The 23982-nt window shown below is 40.5% G+C and overlaps 2 protein-coding genes across 3 annotated transcripts in view; one reads left to right on the top strand and one right to left on the bottom strand.

The window, feature by feature from the left end:
• PTCD3 (pentatricopeptide repeat domain 3) overlaps positions 1–20074 on the bottom strand; it is a 31140-nt gene extending 11066 nt beyond the window's left edge. The window contains exons 1-12 of the mRNA XM_055399207.2: positions 19918–20074; positions 18403–18455; positions 18257–18293; positions 14361–14406; positions 6949–7017; positions 6354–6458; positions 4818–4941; positions 3239–3354; positions 2628–2698; positions 1348–1435; positions 850–910; positions 314–399 (exon numbers count right to left, since the gene is read on the bottom strand). Of these exons, the coding sequence (XP_055255182.2) occupies positions 314–399; positions 850–910; positions 1348–1435; positions 2628–2698; positions 3239–3354; positions 4818–4941; positions 6354–6458; positions 6949–7017; positions 14361–14406; positions 18257–18293; positions 18403–18455; positions 19918–20021 (960 nt within the window). The 5' untranslated portion in view covers positions 20022–20074. The remainder of the gene's footprint in view (positions 1–313; positions 400–849; positions 911–1347; positions 1436–2627; positions 2699–3238; positions 3355–4817; positions 4942–6353; positions 6459–6948; positions 7018–14360; positions 14407–18256; positions 18294–18402; positions 18456–19917) is intronic.
• A 298-nt stretch (positions 20075–20372) lies between these two features.
• The window catches only part of POLR1A (RNA polymerase I subunit A), an 88925-nt gene continuing 85315 nt past the window's right edge, over positions 20373–23982 (top strand). For both annotated transcript variants that reach the window (XM_088841346.1, XM_088841345.1), the window contains exon 1: positions 20373–20559. In XM_088841346.1, the coding sequence (XP_088697472.1) occupies positions 20483–20559 (77 nt within the window). In that variant the 5' untranslated portion in view covers positions 20373–20482. The remainder of the gene's footprint in view (positions 20560–23982) is intronic.

The following is a 23982-nucleotide window of genomic DNA, read 5'->3' as shown; positions in this document are numbered from 1 at the left end:
AGTGCCCAGTGCGGTGACCACCACAAAGATGCTCAGTGAGCGCTCTCTCTACCCTGTGTACTCCTAGTAAAGGATGTGGTTGCTGGCGGTGCAGTAGGTAAGTCATGTGCAACTCTTGCAACCCCATGGACTGTAGCCCACCAGACTCCCCTGTTCATAGCATCTCCCGGGCAAGAATAGTAGAGTGGGTTGCCATTTCCTTCTCCAGGAGATCTTCCCAATGCAGGGATTGAACTCACGTCTTCTGCATTTCAGGACTCCCAGCAAAGGATATTTTGGCCTATTAGTAGCCAAAGTGAGGGTTCCTCCTTACCAATATATTATTCCACTTTTCTTCAAATTTTGCATTCACCACCAATGCTGTTGCTTCAATCAATGAATTGAAGGTGTGCACATCAGCTGTAAAAGAAGAAAACTACTTTAACAAAATTTGGGGTTGGCGATTAAAGGCCAAGTGGTCATGCACATGAGTCCACAAAACTAGTAAACCGCTCTTTTCTCTGGCTCTGGACTCTCGCTTCAATCACCAACATCACAGGAAAAGATTAAGAATGAGCGAATCATTAAGGTAAAATCCTGTGATTTCATAGACTCGATATAATGATGCAGAGGTAAAGAATCCACCAGCCAATGCAGGAGACGCAGGTTCAATCCCTGGGTTGGGAAGATCCCCTGGAGATGGAAATGGCCACCAATTTCAGTATTCTTGCCTGGGAAATCCCATGGACAGAGGAGCTTGGCAAGCTACAGTCCATGGGGCGCAGAGCTGGGACATGACTGAGCATGCACACACGCCCACACAAGAGAAGGGAAGGAAGGACAGAGGGGAATTCTCCAAACACAACTCACCACGGAGTCTGTTGTTTAATAGTTCAGTGTACAGGCATAATGCCTGTGTATGAGCTCGGTGCTGGAAGAGGGAAAGGATGAAAATTAAACACCATAAAAGTTGTCTTTAACAAATATTTGCTTATCTACTGTTCTCAGAAGTAAAAGGACAGACCAGAATGGATAGTGTTTTTCCTTTTTACATGAGCAGTGTGGTATAATTACTGTTTCTATTCCTGTTACTTCAACCCAGTGATTTCAATTTTTAAAAACTTTCCTAATAATTTTTTTCAGTAAGTGTATCTTATTTTAATTAAAAAACAACTATGAGAATTACGTTGTCAGAAGTCGGGGATGGGAGGATGAATTACTGGCATGAAGCGGGTAGAGGCAGTTCCCAAACATCCTTCAAGGCTCTGGAAACCCGCAATGAAAACAAACTATGTGGCCCAGCTGTGAAGGGTTCTGAGGCTGAGAAACCCCGATTCAGAAGATAAAACTACCCAGAACAAATATTACCTTCACCATTCCTCGAATCATGGTGCAGTAAGAATGTGCATTTTTCTCAGGCATCAGAGCAAAGATTCTCTCAGCATGGTTTTTGGCTCTAGACACAAGAGTAAACGTGAACCAGCGGAAACAGATAAAACCAGCAACAGCTACCGCGTGGAGTATTTACACCGTTGCTTGGAACGGTGGCAAGCCACTCCAGTACTCTTGCCTAGAAAATCCCATGGATGGAGGAGCCTGGTAGGCTGCAGTCTGTGGGGTCACTAGGTCGGAGCGACTTCACTTTCACTTTTCACTTTCACACGTTGGAGAAGGAAATGGCAACCCACTCCGGTGTCCTTGCCTGGAGAATCCCAGGGACGGGGACCCTGGTGGGCTTCTGTCTATGGGGTCACATAGAGTCGGACACGACTGAAGTGACGCAGCAGCAGCAGCAAGCACTTTCTGCATATAATTTCAAGTAACTCTTCCCACCCAGAGAGGGAGATCTGGTTACTATCATTTTAAAAATGGGAAAAACTGAGGCTCAAAGACCTTAAGTTGTCCAAAAATTTACTGGTTAAGTGGCAGAACCAGGACTTGAAAGGTGTAATATACACTCAGCATTGTAAACAAAAAGCAAACTGCACAGTAGAGTACACAGTGAAGTTCCTTCACCCTCTTTCAACTGGATATAATTAACCAGAGGCAACCACAGACATGTGGTGTCCTGCAATCCTTTGTCCTATTCTAGCTTATATAATCTGGCTATTTCAGTCAGTCAGTCAATGTGCTATGTTATACAAATCATGCTGCATCTTTATTTTCTCTGTTACCAACACATCTTGGAAAATAGAGCCTAATTTTGGGCCAAAATGGTACTGACAAGTCCCTGCTCTTAACTACTATAAGAAATTATTAGTATCTACTGAAGAACTTTAATTTAGAACTATGCTCTGGCATATGTGTATTCTAACATAATTTTAAAAATTCTGAACCTTTTTAGAATTAGAGATCTATAGTGCAAGGTAGGACTACCAATGAAACTACCAAAAGAACCATAACCATGGAGTTAGGCGGGGGGGAAAAAAAGAGAAATCAACACCAGTCCTGTACCTCTAGCTGGTTGGAGGTAAAGATCTAATAAAAAACAGTCCAAACACATACGAAAACCAACTGTGACATTTATAGTGCACACAGAGAACAAACTGCAATTCAGAATACTACAGGGTTGTATCTTCTTCGGGGGTGATGGAAAACATTCCACAACCGTACAGATCCATAAAAGTTCTAATTATCCTGTAACATACTTCCAAGTAACTCCAAGCTGATGACCAGCCTTCTTCTTAGACTTCACGTTCTCTCCCTCTTCGGCCTCTTCCTGAAATGAGCCATCACCAGCAGATATAAAACAGAATACGACAACGGAAAGCATTCTCCGAGTTATACTACTCAAAACCAGTAAGGCAAAGGAAATTTCAGAAAAGCAAAGGAAATAAAGATTCGGTAGAAGGTAAAAAGGAGACCCAGTGTTTATTAAGAAATATTAATTTTGAGAGTATGCTCATTCCTCTCTGCCTACATATGCATGAATTTTCAAGAGGGCTGGGGCCAGGGGTTTCCCTCTCTGTCCCATAAACAAACATATTGTCACTTTAAGGAACAACAACAAAGGGGCCCATCCAAACATTTCTGGTCACTGGTTTCTGCATGTGGCACGCAAGGTAAAAATACTTTTAAGGAGGGAACCAGGGTAAAACAATCATTAAAATCCATCTCCTCCTCCACATCACCTTTCATCCAGGCTACATACTGCGCTACACCACACCTCTGCACAAATCTCTACCCTAACATAAGGCACGAGAACTCGCCTTAGAATGAGAAAGAATTACTACCAAAAGAAACTTTGAAAAATCATTACCAATTCTTCTGATTGTTCCTGTTGTTGGAAATTATAATCAGTGGAGGGTTCTTGGTTACCATAGTAACATAACAAATCCAAGAGACTGTTAGTTGTTTCCAGAGATACAGTGGTTCCTGTGGGTGGGTGGAAAAAAAGGGTGGGGGGGGAGAAACTTTGAAACATCAAAGAACTAAAGCCTATTGGATTAAAAGTCTTCACTTTTCCTATGAGCTGTGGCCCTCCTGGCTACATATCCAGTGTCATCCATTCTCCAAGGGCGTGTATGCACACCCCACCAGCTTAAACATCTGGAGTGATGCAGACAGCACACGATCCCTAACAGTGCTATTTTTCTTAAGAAAATACACTGATAATACAAATGACCATTAGGAAACTTAAAAGCCTTTTTTAGAAAAGACAAAATGGCAGAATGGAGGAAAAACAGGTGACGGAGTATAACTTGATTGCCTCATAGCATCTCAAAGCTGTATGACCCTGAAGATTAAAGTCAGTCAGTTTCCTTTATAAATGACTACAAGCAGACCAACTCATAAGGTGTTATAGAATTAAATGCCTACAAAGTGCTTGGCACTTATTAGGGCCTTGATATTAAATGTTTCTATATTTCCTCTCTTAGTATGTCGACTCATTCCATTATGCTGAATGAGTTGAGTGTTACGGCTCTGACCCTGTCCTTAGTAAGGTTCAAACAGCTGCTTGCACCTACACCACACAGTGTATAAAACAGAGGAAGACAAGTCTTAATATAAATGATGTTTATCATATTTGACAAGCAGAGGGAAAAGTCTCCCTGAATGACAATCTGCACAGCAATTCATTTGTACACCTGATGCTTTAACATGCTACACACTAAAATTCTTAGTTTTCTGAAAATGTTTCTTGCCATATTCAAGACTACACTGAGTGATTCAATCCAGTTTCTGTCTCTTGTATGTTTGGCTGATTTTTATCCTAAACCACTGAGCAGCACTCCAGATTCCGAGTAAGCAAAGTTGCTGCCTTCCATAATACTACAGGTATATTCTCATCTTATGGTAGCTTACAAGCCCTGCCACCTACACCCCTAGAGGTTCATCCACATCAAATTCAGACAGCCACAGGATCTGAGAGACAGAAGGATTAAAGGAATTGAGTTTTTCAAGGCTACAGTGCTAATTAGTGCCAGAACCTACCCAAGCTTTTGATCTTGCAGCTTAGTGCTCTTTCCTTTTTAAGTATTTCTTTCTAGTCTGTTTTATGCCTCTCAAACATAGTTAAACAACGTAAGAAATGTGAATACAATATGAACAAACCTGATGTTAAAAACAGAAGCTAAGGAAGAAAGGCTGTAAGATTTCTCTACCTGCACAAGAGGACAACACATCAGCATGGACAACTCTATCCTACCCACAGTTTAAAAATGACACTAAAGCAGAACTTGAAATGTGACTTCGGTACCAAGCAGAGGAAGTAGCATAGCACTTGTAACTCGTACTCACAACTATCTAGATCACATGCACAACTGTGGCCTACTTCCACGCCCACATTCCCAGGGGAGCGTCACATGAACGTGGGGGCTTCAAATGAACTTAGTCACCTGCTTGCAAAAGCTGATCAAATATGTCCACAGAAGCTTTGACTTTTTTGAGCTTGATTCGTTCCTGCAGAGCAGCCTCACTTATTTCTTCAATCTGAGGTTCAAAGTACTCAGGCATTAAACACTAGAAAATAAGACGGTTGAAGTTAGTGCAAACAGGTCAATGGGAAAGCACAAGAGAGTAAGACAACACATTATAATATTTGTTCAACACACCATAATATTCATGCTTCATGAATTAGATACTATCTATCATTTTAACATGAATGTCTCTTTAAGGAATCTAACTACCTCTCCAGTCACCAAAACAGGATTACTTAGAGACCTCCTAAGTTGGGGCAGAGAATTTTAAAGCTCCTAATTATAAATATTTAGCCTGTATTTGAAGAATCCTGTATCAAAGAACTAAAGCCTATTGGATTAAAAGTCTTCACTTTTCCCAGTGAACTAAATTCACTAATTTCAAGCTGAACTTACTATTTTTCCCTTGCTAAAACCATCCTTCCTACTTTCCTTTCAATCTTGGTTGAAGGTTCCACAATACACCTAGTTTGTAAAGACAGAAACCTTCCATCCCTGATAACTTCTTTAACTGTAAACATTCAGTACTACCAAGGTAGGTTGATTTTACCTCACTCACCAAATTACTCAAATACTTAGGGACCCTCGGAAGGCTTCAAGCAAAAGTGAACTGAACACTGAAGAGAAATTATTAGTCAGAAACACAGAGGGGTGAGAGTAGGCCCAACAAATGGTCATTCCACTGCTGTCACTGTCTTAGTTCAGGATTTCAATATCTTTACGGACACAATCACACCGACGCCCTAATTTGTCCCCAAGATCTGCTGCTTGAGAAGCACAAGGGGTATCTGGGTGGCTGGGTGTGTGCGCTTAGAAAGTAGGGAGATGAGACAGGAAGCAGTTTTAGACACAATGAGTCTGAGTTACTATTTCCGCTACTTAACTCAGAGGCAGAGCCCACGTTCAGCTGACCACTGTGTGACACACTGTGTGACACACTGTTGGGTGTTAGGCATTGCACTAACACCCAGCAGGCCCTCCACACTTACCCCTCACGACTACAGAACAGAGAGGGCTGGAAAAGTGTCTGGAGTCCAGAGTAGAGACATTGAGGCCAACATAAAAGAATGCCAAATGAAGTATAAGGGTTATTGAAGCAGGAAGATTAGAGTCAGAAAAAAGAGAGTGACCAAGTACAGAATCCTGAGAAAAAGACACCAAGGTTTGAGGAATGGATGGAAAACCAACCAATGGAATCAGAAAAGGCAGTCAGAGGTGAAGATCTGAGAGCCTGGTGTTGCAGAAGCCAAATGAAGAAAACAAAATGAAGAGCAAATACATGTAGGTTTCAAAATGACAATAAAGGTTAGTACTGTGAACAATGATAACCATAAATAATAAGAGACTTTTCACCCAAATACTGTAGGCATTCAAATGGCTACTTAAACATTAGCTATGACAGCTTAGTTTTTATTTACATAGTATTATCTGAAAATTGCAATTACCTCTCCTTACCGGTATATGAGGCTCAGCTATGTCCTTCTGAAAATATTTGGGATATGAATTAATAATAAATTTTGCTGCATTCTCTCCAGACTTCTTTGCCAACAAAAATGAATGCTGTATAAAGAAAAAGAGTTAGATGTAAATTGATATTACATATAATTTAGATCAAAGTTACACCCTCAGCAAGAATTATTCTGCCCTCCCCTGCCCCACCCAAAGAACATTGGAATACACAGAATTCCAATTAGAAGTTAAACTACCTAATTATTATTTATCCAGCCCTGCTGAATGTGACATAATTTCAGGTTGGATCCTACATACAGCTTGAGGTGTGTAAAAACAATACATTTAAACTGAGTGAATTGCTCTATAGTGGGAAAGATTTCTAAGTACTAAAAATCCAAACCAAATACCTTCTCCATAGCCAACCTCTAAAACTTTTTGATAAAAGTAGTAAAAGAATCAGAAAATGTACCAATTTATCTATCAGCCTCTATGAACTTTTCAAAGGTGTCTACAAGTAAAATAAGTCCCATATGTCATCCTGTCACCCAAACCAACAAGGTAAAACATAATACTAGCCAAGTTACATAAAAATACTCACAGATTCCACAGAGGATGTCGGTATGAGGTAAGGATCATCCTGAAATGCGTAAGGTACAGCTGTGGTATCCTGTGGGGAAGACACACAAGTCTCTTTAGATAGGCTTTTATTAAGAGGACCTTGTGGAAGTTTTAACTGCATGTATCACAAAGCAGAAATATGTATGTTGGTAGACACTAACACCTACGCTGTACCCTAGGCTCTGTGAGACTTGGTTATAGTTACTCACAATTTAAAGCAAACAATGGCTCAAATCCCCACGACTGGCTTTAACTAGGGGCTGCTATCAGCAGGGATATCACTGTTTTAAATGCAAAGTCAAGACCTCTGAATTAACCAGCCTGGGCACCAGTTTCCTGAACTAGGGTGTCCCTTCAACCCATGGCACTAACCACCCAAAAGGCTCCTTCAAATGGAGGTTAATATTTATGGGGCCCTCTCAGGAAGTGGGAACAGCAGCAGCGTCTCCTGTGTCCTGTTTCCCAAGGTTCCAAACTTCTGTAAGTTGTTTCAGGTAGAAACCTGAAAAAGATGAACTCTTTGGCACTAGCAGCCTCTCTCAGAACTGCCCCCAAATTACTTCCTCTATTCTTCCCCTCTCCCTCACAGCCCCCTTCTCTGGGCCTTCTGGCAACTTTGTTTCACAGAAAAAACTCAACCTACATCCCAAATCTCTTCTGACAGTCCCCCTGCCACCCTGAAGTTTTCCGCTGGACTCTCTGGGGGAAGAGCTTCCCTGTGGTTCTTAACAGAGGGATGCTCTGATCTACAGCCTGGAAGCAGTACTTTTTAGGGCTCTCACTTCCTGATACCACTTTCAAATCCTGTATTCCCTTTGCATTCCTCTGAGGCTCACTTCATCTGGTTCACAGGTGGCGAAAGTGGTAAAGAACCTGCCTGCCAACACAGGAGAAGTAAGAGACACAGGTTTGATCCCTGGGTTGAGAAGATCCCCTGGAAGGAGGGTATGGCAGTATTCTTGCCTGGGAAATTCTATGGATAGAGGAGCCTGGTGAGCCACAGTCCATAGGACCAGAGTTGGACACGACTGAAACAACTTAGCACGTATGCATCCACTCTCTACCAAGATGTGACGGGTATGAAGGACAACTCAGAGGAAGCAGTTCCAGGATGGCTTCCTTAGACCATTACTCCGATTCCCAACTGCTGCCTGGCTCTGTCCTGTCCACCATCAAATACCTGTTTGGGCCTCTAGTTTTCAGTCACATGCCAGACCTATCTCACTAGATTTTATTCTTGTTTCCCACATTTTTCTCCCTCAGTGATTTCTAAGCCCTTAATGGTTTCTGAGAAACTAATCGACTCTGGCCCTGTAGCTCAGATGCCTCACACCAAATCTACCCCCAACTGTACTTCTCTGACAGAGCGACCTCCCCTCTTATCGTCTCCATTTCAGTGAAGGGTACCAAGCACTCTGCAATCCAAATCAAAGATCCTCTCCTGTTACTTCCATTCAACTAAGCTGTCATCAGTTGTGGCTGACTCCAGATCCTTAAATCCTCTACCTGCTCCACGGTCCCTTTTCCCAGACACCACTGGCTTAGTTCAGTGCCTGCCTTATTCACTCATTCAATATTTACTGAGCACCTCATATGTGCCAGGGAGAGAACAAAATCCTATCTTCCACAGAACTCACAATCTAGTTGGGAATAAAATCTCCAGAAAACAAAGCAAATGAAACATATAGTAAATTTAAAGGAGATAACTGCTATGGAAAAGGAAGGGAGGGAGGACAAACTGTCTGAGAAAATAAACATACGATTTTATATGGTGTGGTCTGGGAAGACCTCAAGGAAAAGACTTAAAGAGATAAAGGCAGAAATTATGTGGATATCTCAGGGAAAAATAAACTAGGCAGAACAAATAGGAGGCATTAAAGCCTCGGGGCAGACCTGTGCCTGATAAGAAACTTGAGAATTAGCTAGGAGGCTGCCTGGTTAGAGAAGGGCACAAGAAAGATGGCAGGAAATGTGGTCAGAGCTGGGGTGGGGATGGGGGTGTCACGTAGGGTCTCAGGCCTCCTTGGATGGACTTCAGTTTTTGTTTCATTTGTAACAGATGAGAAGCCACTTGAGTTCTGAGTAGAAGAGCGATGTGAGTCAACGTTTTAGCAGGGTTGCTGTGGCTGCTTAATGGGTTGAGGAAGTCAACAGAACAGAGACTGCTGTAATTAACCCAACCCGGTAAGAGATGACGCTGGCTTGGATGACCTGGTAAGCACCGTTAAGGGTAGAATGTGTGGTTCCTGAATGAATGAATGATTGTCCCCTGGATTTTAAGAGCCCAAGCCCAAATCAGACAAATGTGCACGTAACTCTACAACTTCTTTGACTTAAATGCACCCTGGGTCAATCTCACTGAAAAACTGACAGCAATCTCTGAGGTCTATTTCCCGAGTTTACATTTCAAGTGCCTAAAATTTATGGATATGTGAGCTGAAAATCTAAGTATCTTGCTAGTATGGAGATGCAGTATTTTAAAAGCAACATCAGAAACTTCCAGGATGTATTTGGCCCATAAGTTTAATACCCACAATCGAAGAACAGTTCTGGAAATCTGTGACCACTGCCTCTAGGAAGGTGAGAATCCACACAGACATTGTGGTTAAAAAAAAAGAGAACTTGAAAGTTCTATTTCTGAGGTATTTACTATGGTTTCAGTTTATCTATCAAGACTACAGACCCCATTCTTGAATTGTGAAGGGAGGAATTTATTCACAAATAAATCAGATAGCTGGAGCAATAATAAAATAGCCAGCATTTACTGAGCATGTCCTTTGTGCCAGGTGATGTCCTAAGCCCTTTCATGTGTACTAACTTATTTCTCACCCAAAACCTCAATGTTTGGTGCTATAAGTAAACACCCATTTTACAGATAAGGAAACAGATTATAAACCAGATGTATTTTTCTAAAGTAAGTTTGACATAACATTCATAATATAAGCCATTAAAAAAAAAGAACCAGCTTTTGGCTTTGTTGATTTTTGCTATAGTCTCCTTTGTTTCTTTTGCATTTATTTCTGCCCTAATTTTTAAGATTTCTTTCCTTCCACTAACCCTGAGATTCTTCAATTCTTCCTTTTCTAGTTGCTTTAGGTGTAGGGTTAGATTATTTAGTTGACTTTTTTCTTGTTTCTTGATTCTCACCCTCCTAGAGGCAGTTGTCACAGATTTCCAGAACTGTTCTTCGATTAAACTTATGGGTATTAAACTTATGGGCCAAATACATCCTGGAAGTTTCTGATGTTGCTTTTAAAATACTGCATCTCCATACTAGCAAGATACTTAGATTTTCAGCTCACATATCCATAAATTTTAGGCACTTGAAATGTAAACTTGGGAAATAGACCTCAGAGACTGCTGTCAGTTTTTCAGTGAGATTGACCGAAAGCCAAAAGCTGGTTCTCTGAGAGGGTAAATAAAATTGACAAACCACTAGCCAGACTCATCAAGAAACAAACGGAGAAAAACCAAATCAATAAAATTAGAAATGAAAATGGAGAAATCACAACAGACAACACAGAAATACAAAGGATCATAAGAGACTACTATCAGCAATTATATGCCAATAAAATGGACAACGTGGAAGAAATGGACAAATTCTTAGAAAAGTACAACTTTCCAAAACAGAACCAGGAAGAAATAGGAAATCTTAACAGACCCATCACAAGCACAGAAACTGAAACTGTAATCAGAAATCTTCCAGCAAACAAAAGCCCAGGTCTAGACGGCTTCACAGCCGAATTCTACCAAAAATTTAGAGAAGAGCTAACATCTATCCTATTCAAACTCTTCCAGAAAATTGCAGAGGAAGGTAAACTTCCAAACTCATTCTGTGAGGCCACCATCACCCTAATACCAAAACCTGACAAAGATGCCACAAAAAAAGAGAACTACAGGCCAATATCACTGATGAACATAGATGCAAAAATCCTTAACAAAATTCTAGCATTCAGAATCCAACAACACAATAAAAAGATCATACATCATGACTAAGTGGGCTTTATCCCAGGGATGCAAGGATTCTTCAATATCCGCAAATCAATGTAATATACCACATTAACAAAATGAAAAATAAAAACCATATGATTATCTCAATAGATGCAGAGAAAGCCTTTGACAAAATTCAACATCCATTTATGATAAAAACCCTCGAGAAGGCGGGAATAGAAGGAACAGTCCTCAACATAATAAAAGCTATATATGACAAACCCATAGCAAACATTATCCTCAATGGTGAAAAACTGAAAGCACTTCCCCTAAAGTCAGGAACAAGACAAGGGTGCCAACTCTCACCACGACTATTCAACATAGTTTTGGAAGTGTTGGCCACAGCAATCAGAGCAGAAAAAGACATAAAAGGAATACAAATTGGAAAAGAAGAAGTAAAACTCTCACTGTTTGAAGATGACATGATCCTCTACACAGAAAACCCTAAAGACTCTACCAGAAAATTACCAGAGCTAATCAATGAATATAGTAAAGTTGCAGGATATAAAATCAACACACAGAAATCCCTTGCATTCCTATACACTAATAATGAGAAAACAGAAAGAGAAATCAAGGAAATAATTCCATTCACCATTGAAATGAAAAGAATAAAATACTTAGGAATACATCTACCTAAAGAAACAAAAAACCTATATATAGGAAACTATAAAACATTGGTGAAAGAAATCAGACAGGACACTAACAGATGGAGAAATATACCATGTTCATGGATTGGAAGAATAAATATTGTGAAAGTGAGTATACTACCCAAAATTTATAGATTCAATGCAATTCCTATCAAGCTACCAATGGGATTTTTCACAGAGCTAGAACAAATAATTTCACAATTTGTATGGAAATACAAAAAACCTTGAATAGCCAAAGCAATCTTGAGAAAGAAGAATGGAACTGGGGGAATCAACCTGCCGGACTTTAGGCTCTACTACAAAGCCACAGTCATCAAGACAGTATGGAACTGGCATAAAGACAGAAATATAGATCAATGGAACAAACTAGAAAGCCGAGAGATAAACCCACACATCTATGGACACCTTATCTTTGACAAAGGAGGCAAGAATATTCAATGGAGAAAAGACAATCTCTTTAACATGTAGTGCTGGGAAAACTGGTCAACCACTTGTAAAAGAATGAAACTAGAACAATCCTTAACACCATACACAAAAATAAACTCAAAATGGATTAAAGATCTAAATGTAAGACCAGAAACTATAAAACTCCTAGAGGAGAACATAGGCAAAACACTCTCCAACATAAATCACAGCAGGATCCTCCATGACCCACCTCCCAGAATATTGGAAATAAAAGCAAAAATAAACAAATGGGACCTAATTAAAATTAAAAGCTTCTGCACAGCAAAGGAAACTATAAGAAAGGTGAAAAGACAGCCTTCAGAATAGGAGAAAATAACAGCAAATGAAGTAACTGACCAAGAATTAATCTCAAAAATATACAAGCAACTCCTGCAGCTCAATTCCAGAAAAATAAACGATCCAATCAAAAAATGGGCCAAAGAACTAAACAGACATTTCTCCAAAGAAGACATACAGATGGCTAACAAACGCATGAAAAGATGCTCAACATCACTCATAATCAGAGAAATGCAAATCAAAACCACAATGAGGTACCATTTCACGCCAGTCAGAATGGCTGTTATCCAAAAGACTACAAGCAATAAATGCTGGAGAGGGTGTGGAGAAAAAGGAACCCTCTTACACTGTTGGTGGGAATGCAAACTAGTACAGCCACTATGGAGAACAGTGTGGAGATTCCTTAAAAAACTGGAAACAGAACTGCCATACAACCCAGCAATCCCACTGCTGGGAATATACACCGAAGAAACTAGAATTGAAAGAGACACATGTACTCCAATGTTCATCGCAGCACTGTTTATAATAGTCAGGACATGGAAGCAACCTAGATGTCTATCTGCAGACGAATGGATAAGAAAGCTGTGGTACATATACACAATGGAGTATTGAATTAGTTCTAATGAGGTGGATGAAACTGGAGCCCATTATAGAGTGAAATAAGCCAGAAAGAAAAACTCCAATACAGTATACTAACATATATATACAGAATTTAAAAAGAGGGTAACGATAACCCTCTATGCTGCTGCTGCTAAGTCACTTCAGTTGTGTCCAACTCTGTGTGACTTCACAGACAGCAGCCCACTAGGCTTCGCCATCCCTGGGACTCTCTAGGCAAGAACACGGGAGTGGATTGCCATTTCCTTCTTCAATGTATGAAAGTGAAAAGTGAAAGTGAAGTTGTTCAGTCGTGTCTGACTCTTATTGACCCCATGGACTGCAGCCTACCAGGCTCCTCCGTCCATGGGATTTCCCAGGCAAGAGTACTGGAGTGGGGTGCCATTGCCTTCTCCTAACCCTCTATAGGAGACAACTAATCTTCGAATGTATAGGCATAAAGTTGTTTCTATTATTTACATTCTTAATGCTTCTATGAATAATTCCCATTTTGAATATTATTTGCAAGATTTTTCTTGTTGATTATTGTTACCTGATGTTTCCCTTTTTAGAGAAGCTTTTTAAGGCAGCTTTGACTCTGTTGAGACTCTCAATTTTATTTTTATTGCATTAATACCTGGTATGTATTAGGTGCTTTCTTCTCTTTATGATTATTCTGTTTATTTTGCTAACTTCTTAAACTGGCTGTATACTTGTATAGTCACTGCTTTTCCTTTTTATGTGAAGTCTACTACATTTAAGGCCTCAGTGGTTAATGTTTTCCATATCCCGTAGGTTTTTAGACTTTGTATTTTTGTTATCTTTTTTTAATGATGTTGTTTTTAAATCCATGTACTCAGTAAGTGATATAAACACGTTAAAAATTTTAAAAAAAGTAAAAAAGAATTAAAAAAAAGAAAACATGTAGGAAATTTTACATGTCAAAACTAATTCCCTGATGTATCAAGAGAACAGGTAACTTTGTGGTAAAGATGAAACAGAACATTTGGCCCCAAGACCCAGATTCTTAATCACTGAATTTCTTTGAGTATGGTGGGTACACTGTTCTCAAAGTGGTTCTACAGGTCACTTGCCTTAGAGTACCACACTCAACCATTCCCTAGGAACATGTGTTTCAACAAGCTCTTCAGGTTAAAAATCACTGGCATAGTATAAAAACACTGAATCTGGAGGGAAAAAACCATGGCACCAACTCAAGGTTTTAATATCCTAAGCAGCCCTGAGCTAATCACTTTAAAAGCTTTAGATTTCTTATTGGTCACATGAAGAGTCTGAACTAGATAGTGCTATGAAACTCTCTAGATCCACAACAGTTTAATTGTGAATAAAGAAGAGGTATGAACATTAAGTTTATTACTAGCTGAATTAGATACAAAAACCTGAAATTCCTACTTACCCTGTGCACCGTGGATGCAAGTGCTTGAAGTACAGCAACTTTATCCCTAAGAATGAGAATCACAAGTTAACCCTCATCAGGGTTTCTCACACTCACAATGTGAACAAGTGACTCGACTCTCAGAATGGACTGGCCATTAACAAAGATCACATCTCAAGTAAAGCCAGTTCTGATCTCTAGAATAATAAGTTAGAAAATGAGAAAACTGTTCAATTCTTTTGACCAAAGGTGATTAGTACATGTTCCTACTATGCTTTGCTATCCTCTCTGCCCTGGTCTCTATAACCATCACCCGGGCTAGCAATTTCCACCCTCATCTCATAAAACTTTCTTAACTCTGAACCTTATGTCCTATCCATTTTCCTCTGCATTCTTACTGCAGTTTTCTGTAATATTCCTGCCTTTATTAACTAAATTGGTGACTTCCAATTCAGCTATATATGGGAATAGATATGAAAAACAGAGAAACCATCTACAAAACTTTACACGTCAAGACTAATTCCCTGATGTATACAATATCTACTGGGTTTTCTAAAATAGCAGTTAATGTAATTTTAGCTAGAGAAAGACATTCTTTTCTCAGTATTCCCTAATTAAATCTTTCATTAGCATATTTAAGTCTTATCAAGTGAGTAATTCTGTGGACATGAGTTTGAGTGAACTCCGGGAGTTGGTGACGGACAGGGAGGCCTGGCGTGCTGTGATTCACGGGGTTGCGGAGAGTCGGACACAACTGAGCGACTGAACTGAACTGAACTGAATCTTCATAACATACTCAACAAACGCAAGTGAAAACACCAAGAACATTCAAATCAGTCACCAGTTCCTTAAAGGGTTATTTTAAAAATAATCTCAATGAATACATTACACTGAAAAAAAAATTTGGCAGAAAACAACAAAATTCTGTAAGGCACTTATCCTTCAATTAAAAAATATATTTTAAAAAACCCCAAAAACTAGACTATTCTATCTGATGTTATTTTGTGACTCCCTGCGACTTCACTTTCACTTTTCACTTTCACACACTGGAGAAGGAAATGGCAACCCACTCCAGTGTTCTTGCCTGGAGAATCCCAGGAACGGTGGAGCCTGGTTGGCTGCTGTCTATGGGGTCGCACAGAGTCGGACAAGACTGAAGCGACTTAGCAGCAGTAGCAGCCCCCACTCTACTATAGGTTTAGTGTTTATATTTCCAGAACTTTAAAGGGTACTTTTACACACACATCCACCATAAAAAAACAAAACAAAAACAAAAAAACATGTCCCCATTATGAGTATGTGTTCCACAAGTTTGCATTATCCATGTTACTATGTGCAAATCTAATTGATTTCTTTAAATGTTATGTTGTATGATAGCCATTTTTTAATCATCTCCTTACTATGGGCATTGGGGCCATTTCACCAAGTAGTCAAGAGCACTCTTGTCCATGTCTCTTTGGGTGTAATGGCTAACCAATTAGGTACTGCACGTTTTAAAATTGCGGTTCTGCCAGATTTCTCTCCAGTGTGTTGTTCCAGATGACTGCCCTACCAACAAATGCATCTGAGTATCCATTTTCCACATCTTCTTGCCAGTGTGGTAAATTTTAACACTCATTTCTTTAATGAGTCCAGTCACCTATGCACTGATCATAATTGGGCTCCATGCCCTCCCTAAAGTAACTACACAATACAGATTAATGCACTCAGAAGACTCTTATCCTGTCACAGTTGTATATGAAAACTCAGAATAACCCTCTACAATTTGTTAAAGTCTTCTATAGCACTTGTGATCTGGGAAATCACAGCCTTAAAAGATGCTTCATCTTTCAAATAAGGCAAGAGGAACTTATAGCCTTTATAGTTTCTTTTCGATCTAAAGCACAAATTCCTGAGCCTGGAAAGCAGAGGCTCTCTATTAGAGAACCTCTATCAATCACTTTGTCTCTAAGGGGACAGACAGTAAATATTTTAGGCTTTATGGGCCATAAGGATTCTGTTACAACTACTCAGCTCTGCCTTTGGAGCATAAAAGTAGCCACAGACAGTAAGTTATTAAGTGACTGAAGCTGTGTTCTAAAAAAGAAAAAAACTAATTGACACCTAGATTTGTGTTACGAAATAGTCTTCTTTTAAAACTTTACTTAATGGGCTATAAATAAACAGGCCTCAATCTGTTAACCAAGGCTCTATATCAACTACTCTATTTCTCCTAAAAGAGCATTTTTTAGAGGCTGGCCTGCATGGTCTCCCACCACCAGAGTTAGGTCATGATCACACCCCACCCTGCCTTGCTGTTTTCCAGATTTGTAGGGCGTGTACAGAAGAATTACCTGCAGGAACATGCATTTTAAACAAAATTCCCAGGTGATTCTGATGCCAATAAAATCATCTGACCCATTTTAAGGTACAGTTAAACTGTGTTTTCAATAAAGAAAAGTCAAAGTCACTCAGTTGTGTCCCACTCTTTAGGATTCCATGGACTATATATATCCAGACCAGAATACTGGAGTGGGTAGCCTTTCCCATCTCCAGGGGATCTTCTCAATCCAGAGAGCGAACCCAGGCCTCCCAAAACTGCAGGTGGATTTTTTACCAGTTGAGCCACCAGGGAAGCAATAAAGTATAAAATATGCCCTCTAACTAGACTGTAGGCCATCTGAACACACTCTCAATACACTTCCTCTCTTGTATTCCCCGTGGGACCTTTGTCAGAAGGGAAAGAGGCACAATGAGTTGGTAAAGCGCACTGGACAGGAATGCCATTCGAGAAATGCCTCATTGACACTTATGTATATTCCTATTCTGATCTAGGTTCTGATTCTCAGGCCCGCGTTTTAGTCACTGGGTCGTATCTGACTCTTTGCTACCCCATGGACTGTAGCCCACCAGGTTCCTCTGTCTATGGGATTTCCCAGGCAAGAATACTGGAGTGGGTTGCCATTTCCTTCTTGAGGGGATATTCCCGACCTAGGGATCAAACCCCATCTCCTGCATTGGCAGGCAGATTCTTTACCACTGAGCCACTAGGGAAGGTAAAAGTGAATCTGAATATATCCATACAATAAAATACTATGTAATCACTCAAAATTAAAATCAGAGTACAGAACAGTACATCTAACAAATCACTACTAAACTAAATATCCACATAAAACTTATGTATAAAAGGTTATACTGCAGAACTTTAAAATAACAGCTGCCATCTACTGAGATCTGATTATGTGGTAGTAACTGTTGAAATGCTCATGTAATCCTCTGAGGCAGGTGGTATATTACCTACATTCTACTATGGCAAAGAGAGATTAAGTAACTTGACTTTGAATATGGTGATTGGTGGTAATTTTATTTCCTTTTTGCATGTTCAATTTATCCCACTCCCCTTTTGGCAATGATCATTAATTTAAGAGAGCTTTTTTTTTTTTTTAATGAGTCTGAATCTTCAAGTCATACTCAAAAAAGACTTAGTTTTTTGAAGGATCTTTCAATGCATTCAGTAAAATCATTACTATAGAATTTTTGTAAGTTTTAATTCTTACATATTCACAGATGTTGAATATGTATAAGGCAATTTGTTCAAGGATCTATCCAGTGGGTTAAAAAGCTAAATTTTGCAGTTTGCACCATTTACCTACTAAAGACCACAAAGATAATTCTTTTTTGGGGTCTCCTAACAATGTGAAACCTCCTTAAGAAAGAAAAACAGGAATTATTCTAATAATGATACTCATGACTGACCATCACTATGTAAATATTAACCCAAACTTAGTTCAGATAGGTCTTTTAACTCTTAAGTAAATCTCACTCCCCATTCACTCACTACTCTCTACCTCCAACTGCCATTCCTGTCACTGGCTTCTTACCTAACAACATTTCTCATAAGCACTTAACCACTTTTTGAATGAGTGCTGAATACTCACCAAGTTTTCTTTCTTGGAATGACTATTTCTTCAGTCCCTTAATGTGAAAAATAAAACAAAAGCAAATCAGTTTCCAATACTACTACTATAAAGAAGTACAATGCATTAACATAAAAATGGCGTTATTTCAATACGTTTTTATATACCTGCTACATCAGCTCCTTCAACCTTTGTGACAGCTGTACTTCCAGAATAAAATCTGCAATAAATAATGAGAAGACATGGCCTCAATGGCAAGTTCAAAACCATTACAAAATAAGTATAAGATACAGATATAATATGGCCAATTTTTAAAATCAGGCAGTCTTATTAAATAAAATCATAGAAAAAAAAAAAGGAAAAATTTAGTAGTACTTGAACATCTGACCTGAAATATAAAGGACTTTCAACTCTGAAGACCTAAAACACTGGGGCTAAAAGATTTAATGGGTTCCTGATTATACATGGATGATGATCTAATGATCATAATGATCTAATGATAATAAAAGACAGAGCCATTTAAAGCGAATTATGAAACTAAGATCACCATGGTTTTTCATTCCACTTTCTTCAACAGTCAGGAATGTACCTAATACCTGTGTCTTAATATAAAGTTGGAACTGTTATTATTTTTTTAACTCAAAATATAGAACTGACCCCTGAATGAGTTTTAAAATGTTATCACGTTAAAAAAATAAAGTCAACATACCACACAGACCACATACACTATCTTCTAAGTATTTTCCTCCTAAACAGCACTGATACCCTTCAGAAAATTGCCAAGATGTGATTAAGATAGAAAATTACTTCCTTCACTGGTTTTGGTCTCCAGTGTCCCCTTAAATCAACCCCTCTCTGCACTACCTGGTGGAGCAAGTTTTCTTTTTTATGAGCCGAGTTGAGAGAAGGCCTTAATATAAAATGTATACTGTAAATTACACAACTCACTTATTCCTCACTGTTTTTCCATGGCTGCCGCGAGCTCCAGTCTACACATAAGGGAATTTGTCTACTATCACCTCACAAAGGAAATGCAAACATCCAGTCTAAAATTAGGTTATTTCCAACTTTCACAAGTAATTGCTGGCTTTCATACTTCCACAACGCTATTGTTTGTATTGGAAAAAACACACACACAAATGATACACGTGCCAAGTTTTAACGATCACAGCGATTTCATTCAGATTGTGTTCACATCTTTTGGGCTTTCCTGTTTTTATGAACACTGGGAAAATTTCTTCCGTCAAACATCCCCACAACATCCAGTGAACTCGTAATCTGCCTTTAATCTGGGAAAACCTGACTTTCCCCCGTTCCTCCCGGGTGGGAGAAAACGAGTAAGGGCGGATAAAGTTTTCCTTTTCTAAAAAATACGAAGAACGGGGTGACTAATAGCCACACTTATTAGAATGCAGGATCCCCAACAGAAGAATCCTAATCTTCCCGAGAGTTTAAACCCCGACGTAGACCAGCCAAGTAAGAAATCTCCACTCCAAAACAGCGCGTTTGGAGCCCTTGCTCAAAAACGTGCCGCACCGCGAGCTGGCTTGCCGGGTCGCGCGACCACGAGCGCGCGCATTCCACTCCACCCCATCTAGTTCCCCAGCAATAAGGGGGAAAGGGGATACAAAGAGCCAAGGTGACCCCGGTTCTTTCTCTTGGGTTCTCCAAGCTTCTCTTACCTGCTACTAGGGGTCCGTCCACAGGGACCTGCCCGCCCACCCTTTAGCGGTACGCGAAGCCCACAGCTGACCCTCAGCCACCTTGCGGACGCCGCGGACGCCATATTTGGCGTCTTCGCATAGTATGCTGGGAAAGCACGCCCTCCACCTTAAGGCGGGAGGTGGGAGGTGGGCGGGAAATAGCTCGGCTATTGGCTGAGACGGAACAAGAAGAAATCAATCATAAAATAGGTTACAAGCTCACGGTTAGAAAGACTTTGCTTCAGAAGTTGAAGGCTCAATAGGCCTCATTTCCCTCGAAGGTATTTCCTAAAAGGTTATTTTAATTTCTTATATATAGTCGATTATTTTCAAAATAAAAGGACGCGCGAGAGTCGTGAAATTATTTTCTAACCCCCCTCGAGCGGAAATGATATTGTCCCTGTAAATCTCTTTAAGGCGAGCCTTTCTCCCGCGCAAGCGCAGTTTAAAATCACATGGTGGCGGACCGGAGGTGGTGTGAAAGGTACAACAGTGGTGACTGGGCCGTCTCTCTGGGTGTAGGAGCTCGGAACTGACCTGGAGGATGTTGGGCTCAAAGAATATGCCCTGGCGGCGGCTGCGGGGCATTTCCTTCGGGATGTATTCGGCCGAAGAACTCAAGTAAGGAGTTGGTGGGAAGCATGCAGGAGTCCCTTGGGGTCGGGGCCGTAAACTACTGTTCCCAGCAGGTCTTGCGCTCAGTTTCTCCTCAGAGTCCATTGCTGTGTAGCGCATGGCCTGCTGGGAGCTACAGTTCTGGGAACGTCTTGGGCTTACGAGCACTGGCCCGGTGTGGCTGGTTTGCACTTGGGTAGGTGGGGGTTCCCAGATGGAAGCGTTATCGTCCACCAGTCTCCTCGTTAAATCAACCTGGTTTGTGGAGTTACTGTAATGTCTCTGACGCAGTTTATTAAAGCGCATGATGAGTCTCCTTTGTAAGATGTTTATTCTTCAAGACTCAGTTCATGGGACAACTTCTTGGTTGGATGTCTATATTCTCCGCCTAGTTATTAATACTAAATCAAAAAGAACCTCTTAAGTCCTCATTTTCATCGCCGTAGCTTTTGACAGAGCTTTATTGTTTTCTGGCTTTTCTATTTCTGTGACATGTATTGTTTTCTTCCTGACTCAGTTTATCAACCCATTAACATTTATTGATCATCCAGTTTTTGCCAGGCACTAAGCTAGGTGTTCATGAAAAGTGAAAATGTTAGTCTCTCAGTCCTGTTCAACTCATTGCGACCGTGTGAACTATAGCCCGCCAGGCTCCTCTGTCCGTGGAATTCTCCAGGCAAGAATACTGGAGTGGGTTGCCATTCCCTTCTCCTGAGGATCTTCCTGACCAAAGGATCGAACCCAGGTCTCTTACATTGCAGGTAGATTCTTTACCGTCTGAGCTGCATTCCTGACACATTGGTGAACAAGGTCCTTGCATTCACTGGCTTATATTCGAATTCATCTCAGGCTCTTTAGCTGATTCCTCTTTTCCTTAAATCTTGCTGTTCCTCGAGATTCTATTCTAGTCAAATAGCTTTTCTTTCCCAAAATGTCCTCCCTAGACAATTTCACCACTTTCATGATCTGTACTCTCAAATTTAAATCTCCAACCCAAATTTCTTTCCCTGATTTTTCAGACTTCTTTTTTTTCAGCTGCAGTTGAACATCTCTGTTTGAATTTCACACCAAGATCTTAAACTCATATACCAAAAACTCAACAGCTATCCCTACAGGGAGGGAGAACTTGCCCCTCCAAAATGGTATACCTTAATCTAGTGCACAATGTTCACTATTTTGTAACAGGGCTGTAATTCTAGACCCATTTCTCCTGACATCTCATTTGCTTATTGGGTTCTTATTGTGTGTCATCTATATATTTCTTTGTTCTCTACTCTCTTTTTCATCAGACCGTATGTCTTGTTTGAATTGTCTTTTTCTTTTGTCTCCCTGCCCTTACACCACTCCAGTCCATCCTCTACCTTGCTGTTAAAATTATTCTTCAGAAGTGCAAATGTGATGATGCCCCTATTCCCCTTAAAATTCTCCAAAGGCTTTCCATTTTCAACAAGTAAATGATACTTTCTTAGCTTAGCCTACAGGTTTACCCACAATCAGGCCAGTGCTGATTTTATGTATAACATCATCCCTTCTTTCGCCCTACTGAACCACTTGCACATTCCATAAACTGCCATCAGGTTTCATCATCTGCACCTTTCTTCAAGCTGTTTCCTCCACATGCATTATCCTTTCTGCCAGTGGGGTCTTCTTCCCTGCTCTCACCCTACCGCCCCGCCCCGGAGGCATCTGGAGAGCATCTCTTACACTGAAGGCGCATCTCAACCTCCCTCATTTCTGAGATCTTTCCGCAACTAGTACAGTTGTGTCATGGTTCCTCGGTTACTTTTTGTGCTTATTTGTATTTTTGTGTCTCATCACTGGCTTTTCTTTTATCCTGAACTCTCATTGACTGACTGGATGAATAAACTCCTGAGCTACTACAGTATGCTGCTCCTGAAATTTCAGTTGTATCATCACTATCCATAAATTGATACTATTTCATTCAAAAGCAATAGAATTGATTTTTTTAGAAGTGAATTGTGGAGTTTTCAGAGAACTGCATGAGTGAATTTATACCCATTACTAACATTTGATCTATTTGAGTCTAGGGTGGAGAAATTTCAGTAATTATGCTACCTTTTGTTGTGCTAGGTTCTAGTAGCTTCCTAGCTCACTTGGAGTAAAAGCCAAGTCCTTAAAATGGCCCGGAAAGGTCATTCTGGCCCCTGGTATTTCTCTGAACTTACCTCTGTACTCACTCTGGCCTCCTAGCTGTTCCCAGAGTGCCATAGACACACATCTATCTCAGGACCTTTGCGCTCCCTGCTTCTTCCTCCTGGGAAGATGGCCAGCTCTGTCATCTTCAGGCCTTTGTTCAAGTATAAGCTTCTCAGTATGGACTCCCCCCAGCCATTGGCCCACTCTGTCATCCTCCCCTTTTCTGCTTGCTTTTTTTCGTAGCATTTTCTTCCGTCTAATAAACTATGTGCTTACTAATTTTGGTTTTTGTCTGCCTGCTTTCAATAGGATGTAAAGCCCATGAGCGCTGGGACTCTTGTCTGTTTTCCCAGCATCTAAAAGTGTGTCTGGCACATTAAAAGCACTATTTGTTAAGTGTGTGCATGGGTGGGCGGAGGAGCTATCTGTTCAGCTCCTGGTCCTTTCCATGTTTACTATAACCATTTGTGAGGGTGACGCTAGTTATAGGAGAGGAAATTCCTTCCCAGAGAATAAGGCGACTCTGCTTCTGCTGCTGCTGCATCACTTCAGTCGTGTCCAACTCTGTGTGACCCTATAGACAGAAGCCCACCAGGGTCCCCCGTCCCTGGGATTCTCCAGGCAAGAACACTGGATTGGGTTGCCATTTCCTTCTCTAATGTGTGAAAGTGAAAAGTGAAAGTGAAGTCGCTCAGTCGGTCCGACCCTTAGCGACCCCACGGATTGCAGCCTACCAGGCTCCTCCATCCATGGGATTTTCTAGGCAAGAGTACTGGAGTGGCTTGCCATTGCCTTCTCCGAAGGCGACTCTAGGAGGCAGCAAAGGTCATCCCGAATCCCAAGTTTGTTAGTCTTAAACTCTGTTCTCTCTGGTGGAATTCTTGCTGGTTGCCCTTCCTCTACATCCCATTCTTCCAATAATTAGAGGAATTTTCTCCTTTTCCCCATCTAGAGAGAGGAGCTTTGTTTCTTACCGTAGAAAGACTGAGGATGAAGACAAAAACATACATTCAGTTTTGGATGTGAGCTCTTTGTGTAGTCTTTACAAGCACAGGACACAGTTCTTCTGCCAGTTGGCACAGGTCTGTGCTGAACCCACCTGCCTACTCTCTTTCCGTCATTATAGGCTCCAGGCAAGGAAAGTGAAGTACCAACTTATGGAACATGATAGAAAGAGGATCTAGTGGTAAAGGCTTTGCACCCAGACCTAATTGGTGTTTGCCTTATTCTAATTAGTTTGTGTTTGCCTGACGCAATAAATGTTTTTCTTAT

Source organism: Moschus berezovskii, chromosome 11, assembly GCF_049115385.1.
Source record: "Moschus berezovskii isolate FMDL1 chromosome 11, NW_MosBer_1.0, whole genome shotgun sequence".
NCBI lineage: Eukaryota > Metazoa > Chordata > Mammalia > Artiodactyla > Moschidae > Moschus > Moschus berezovskii.
This window is presented reverse-complemented; position numbering and strand designations above follow the sequence as displayed.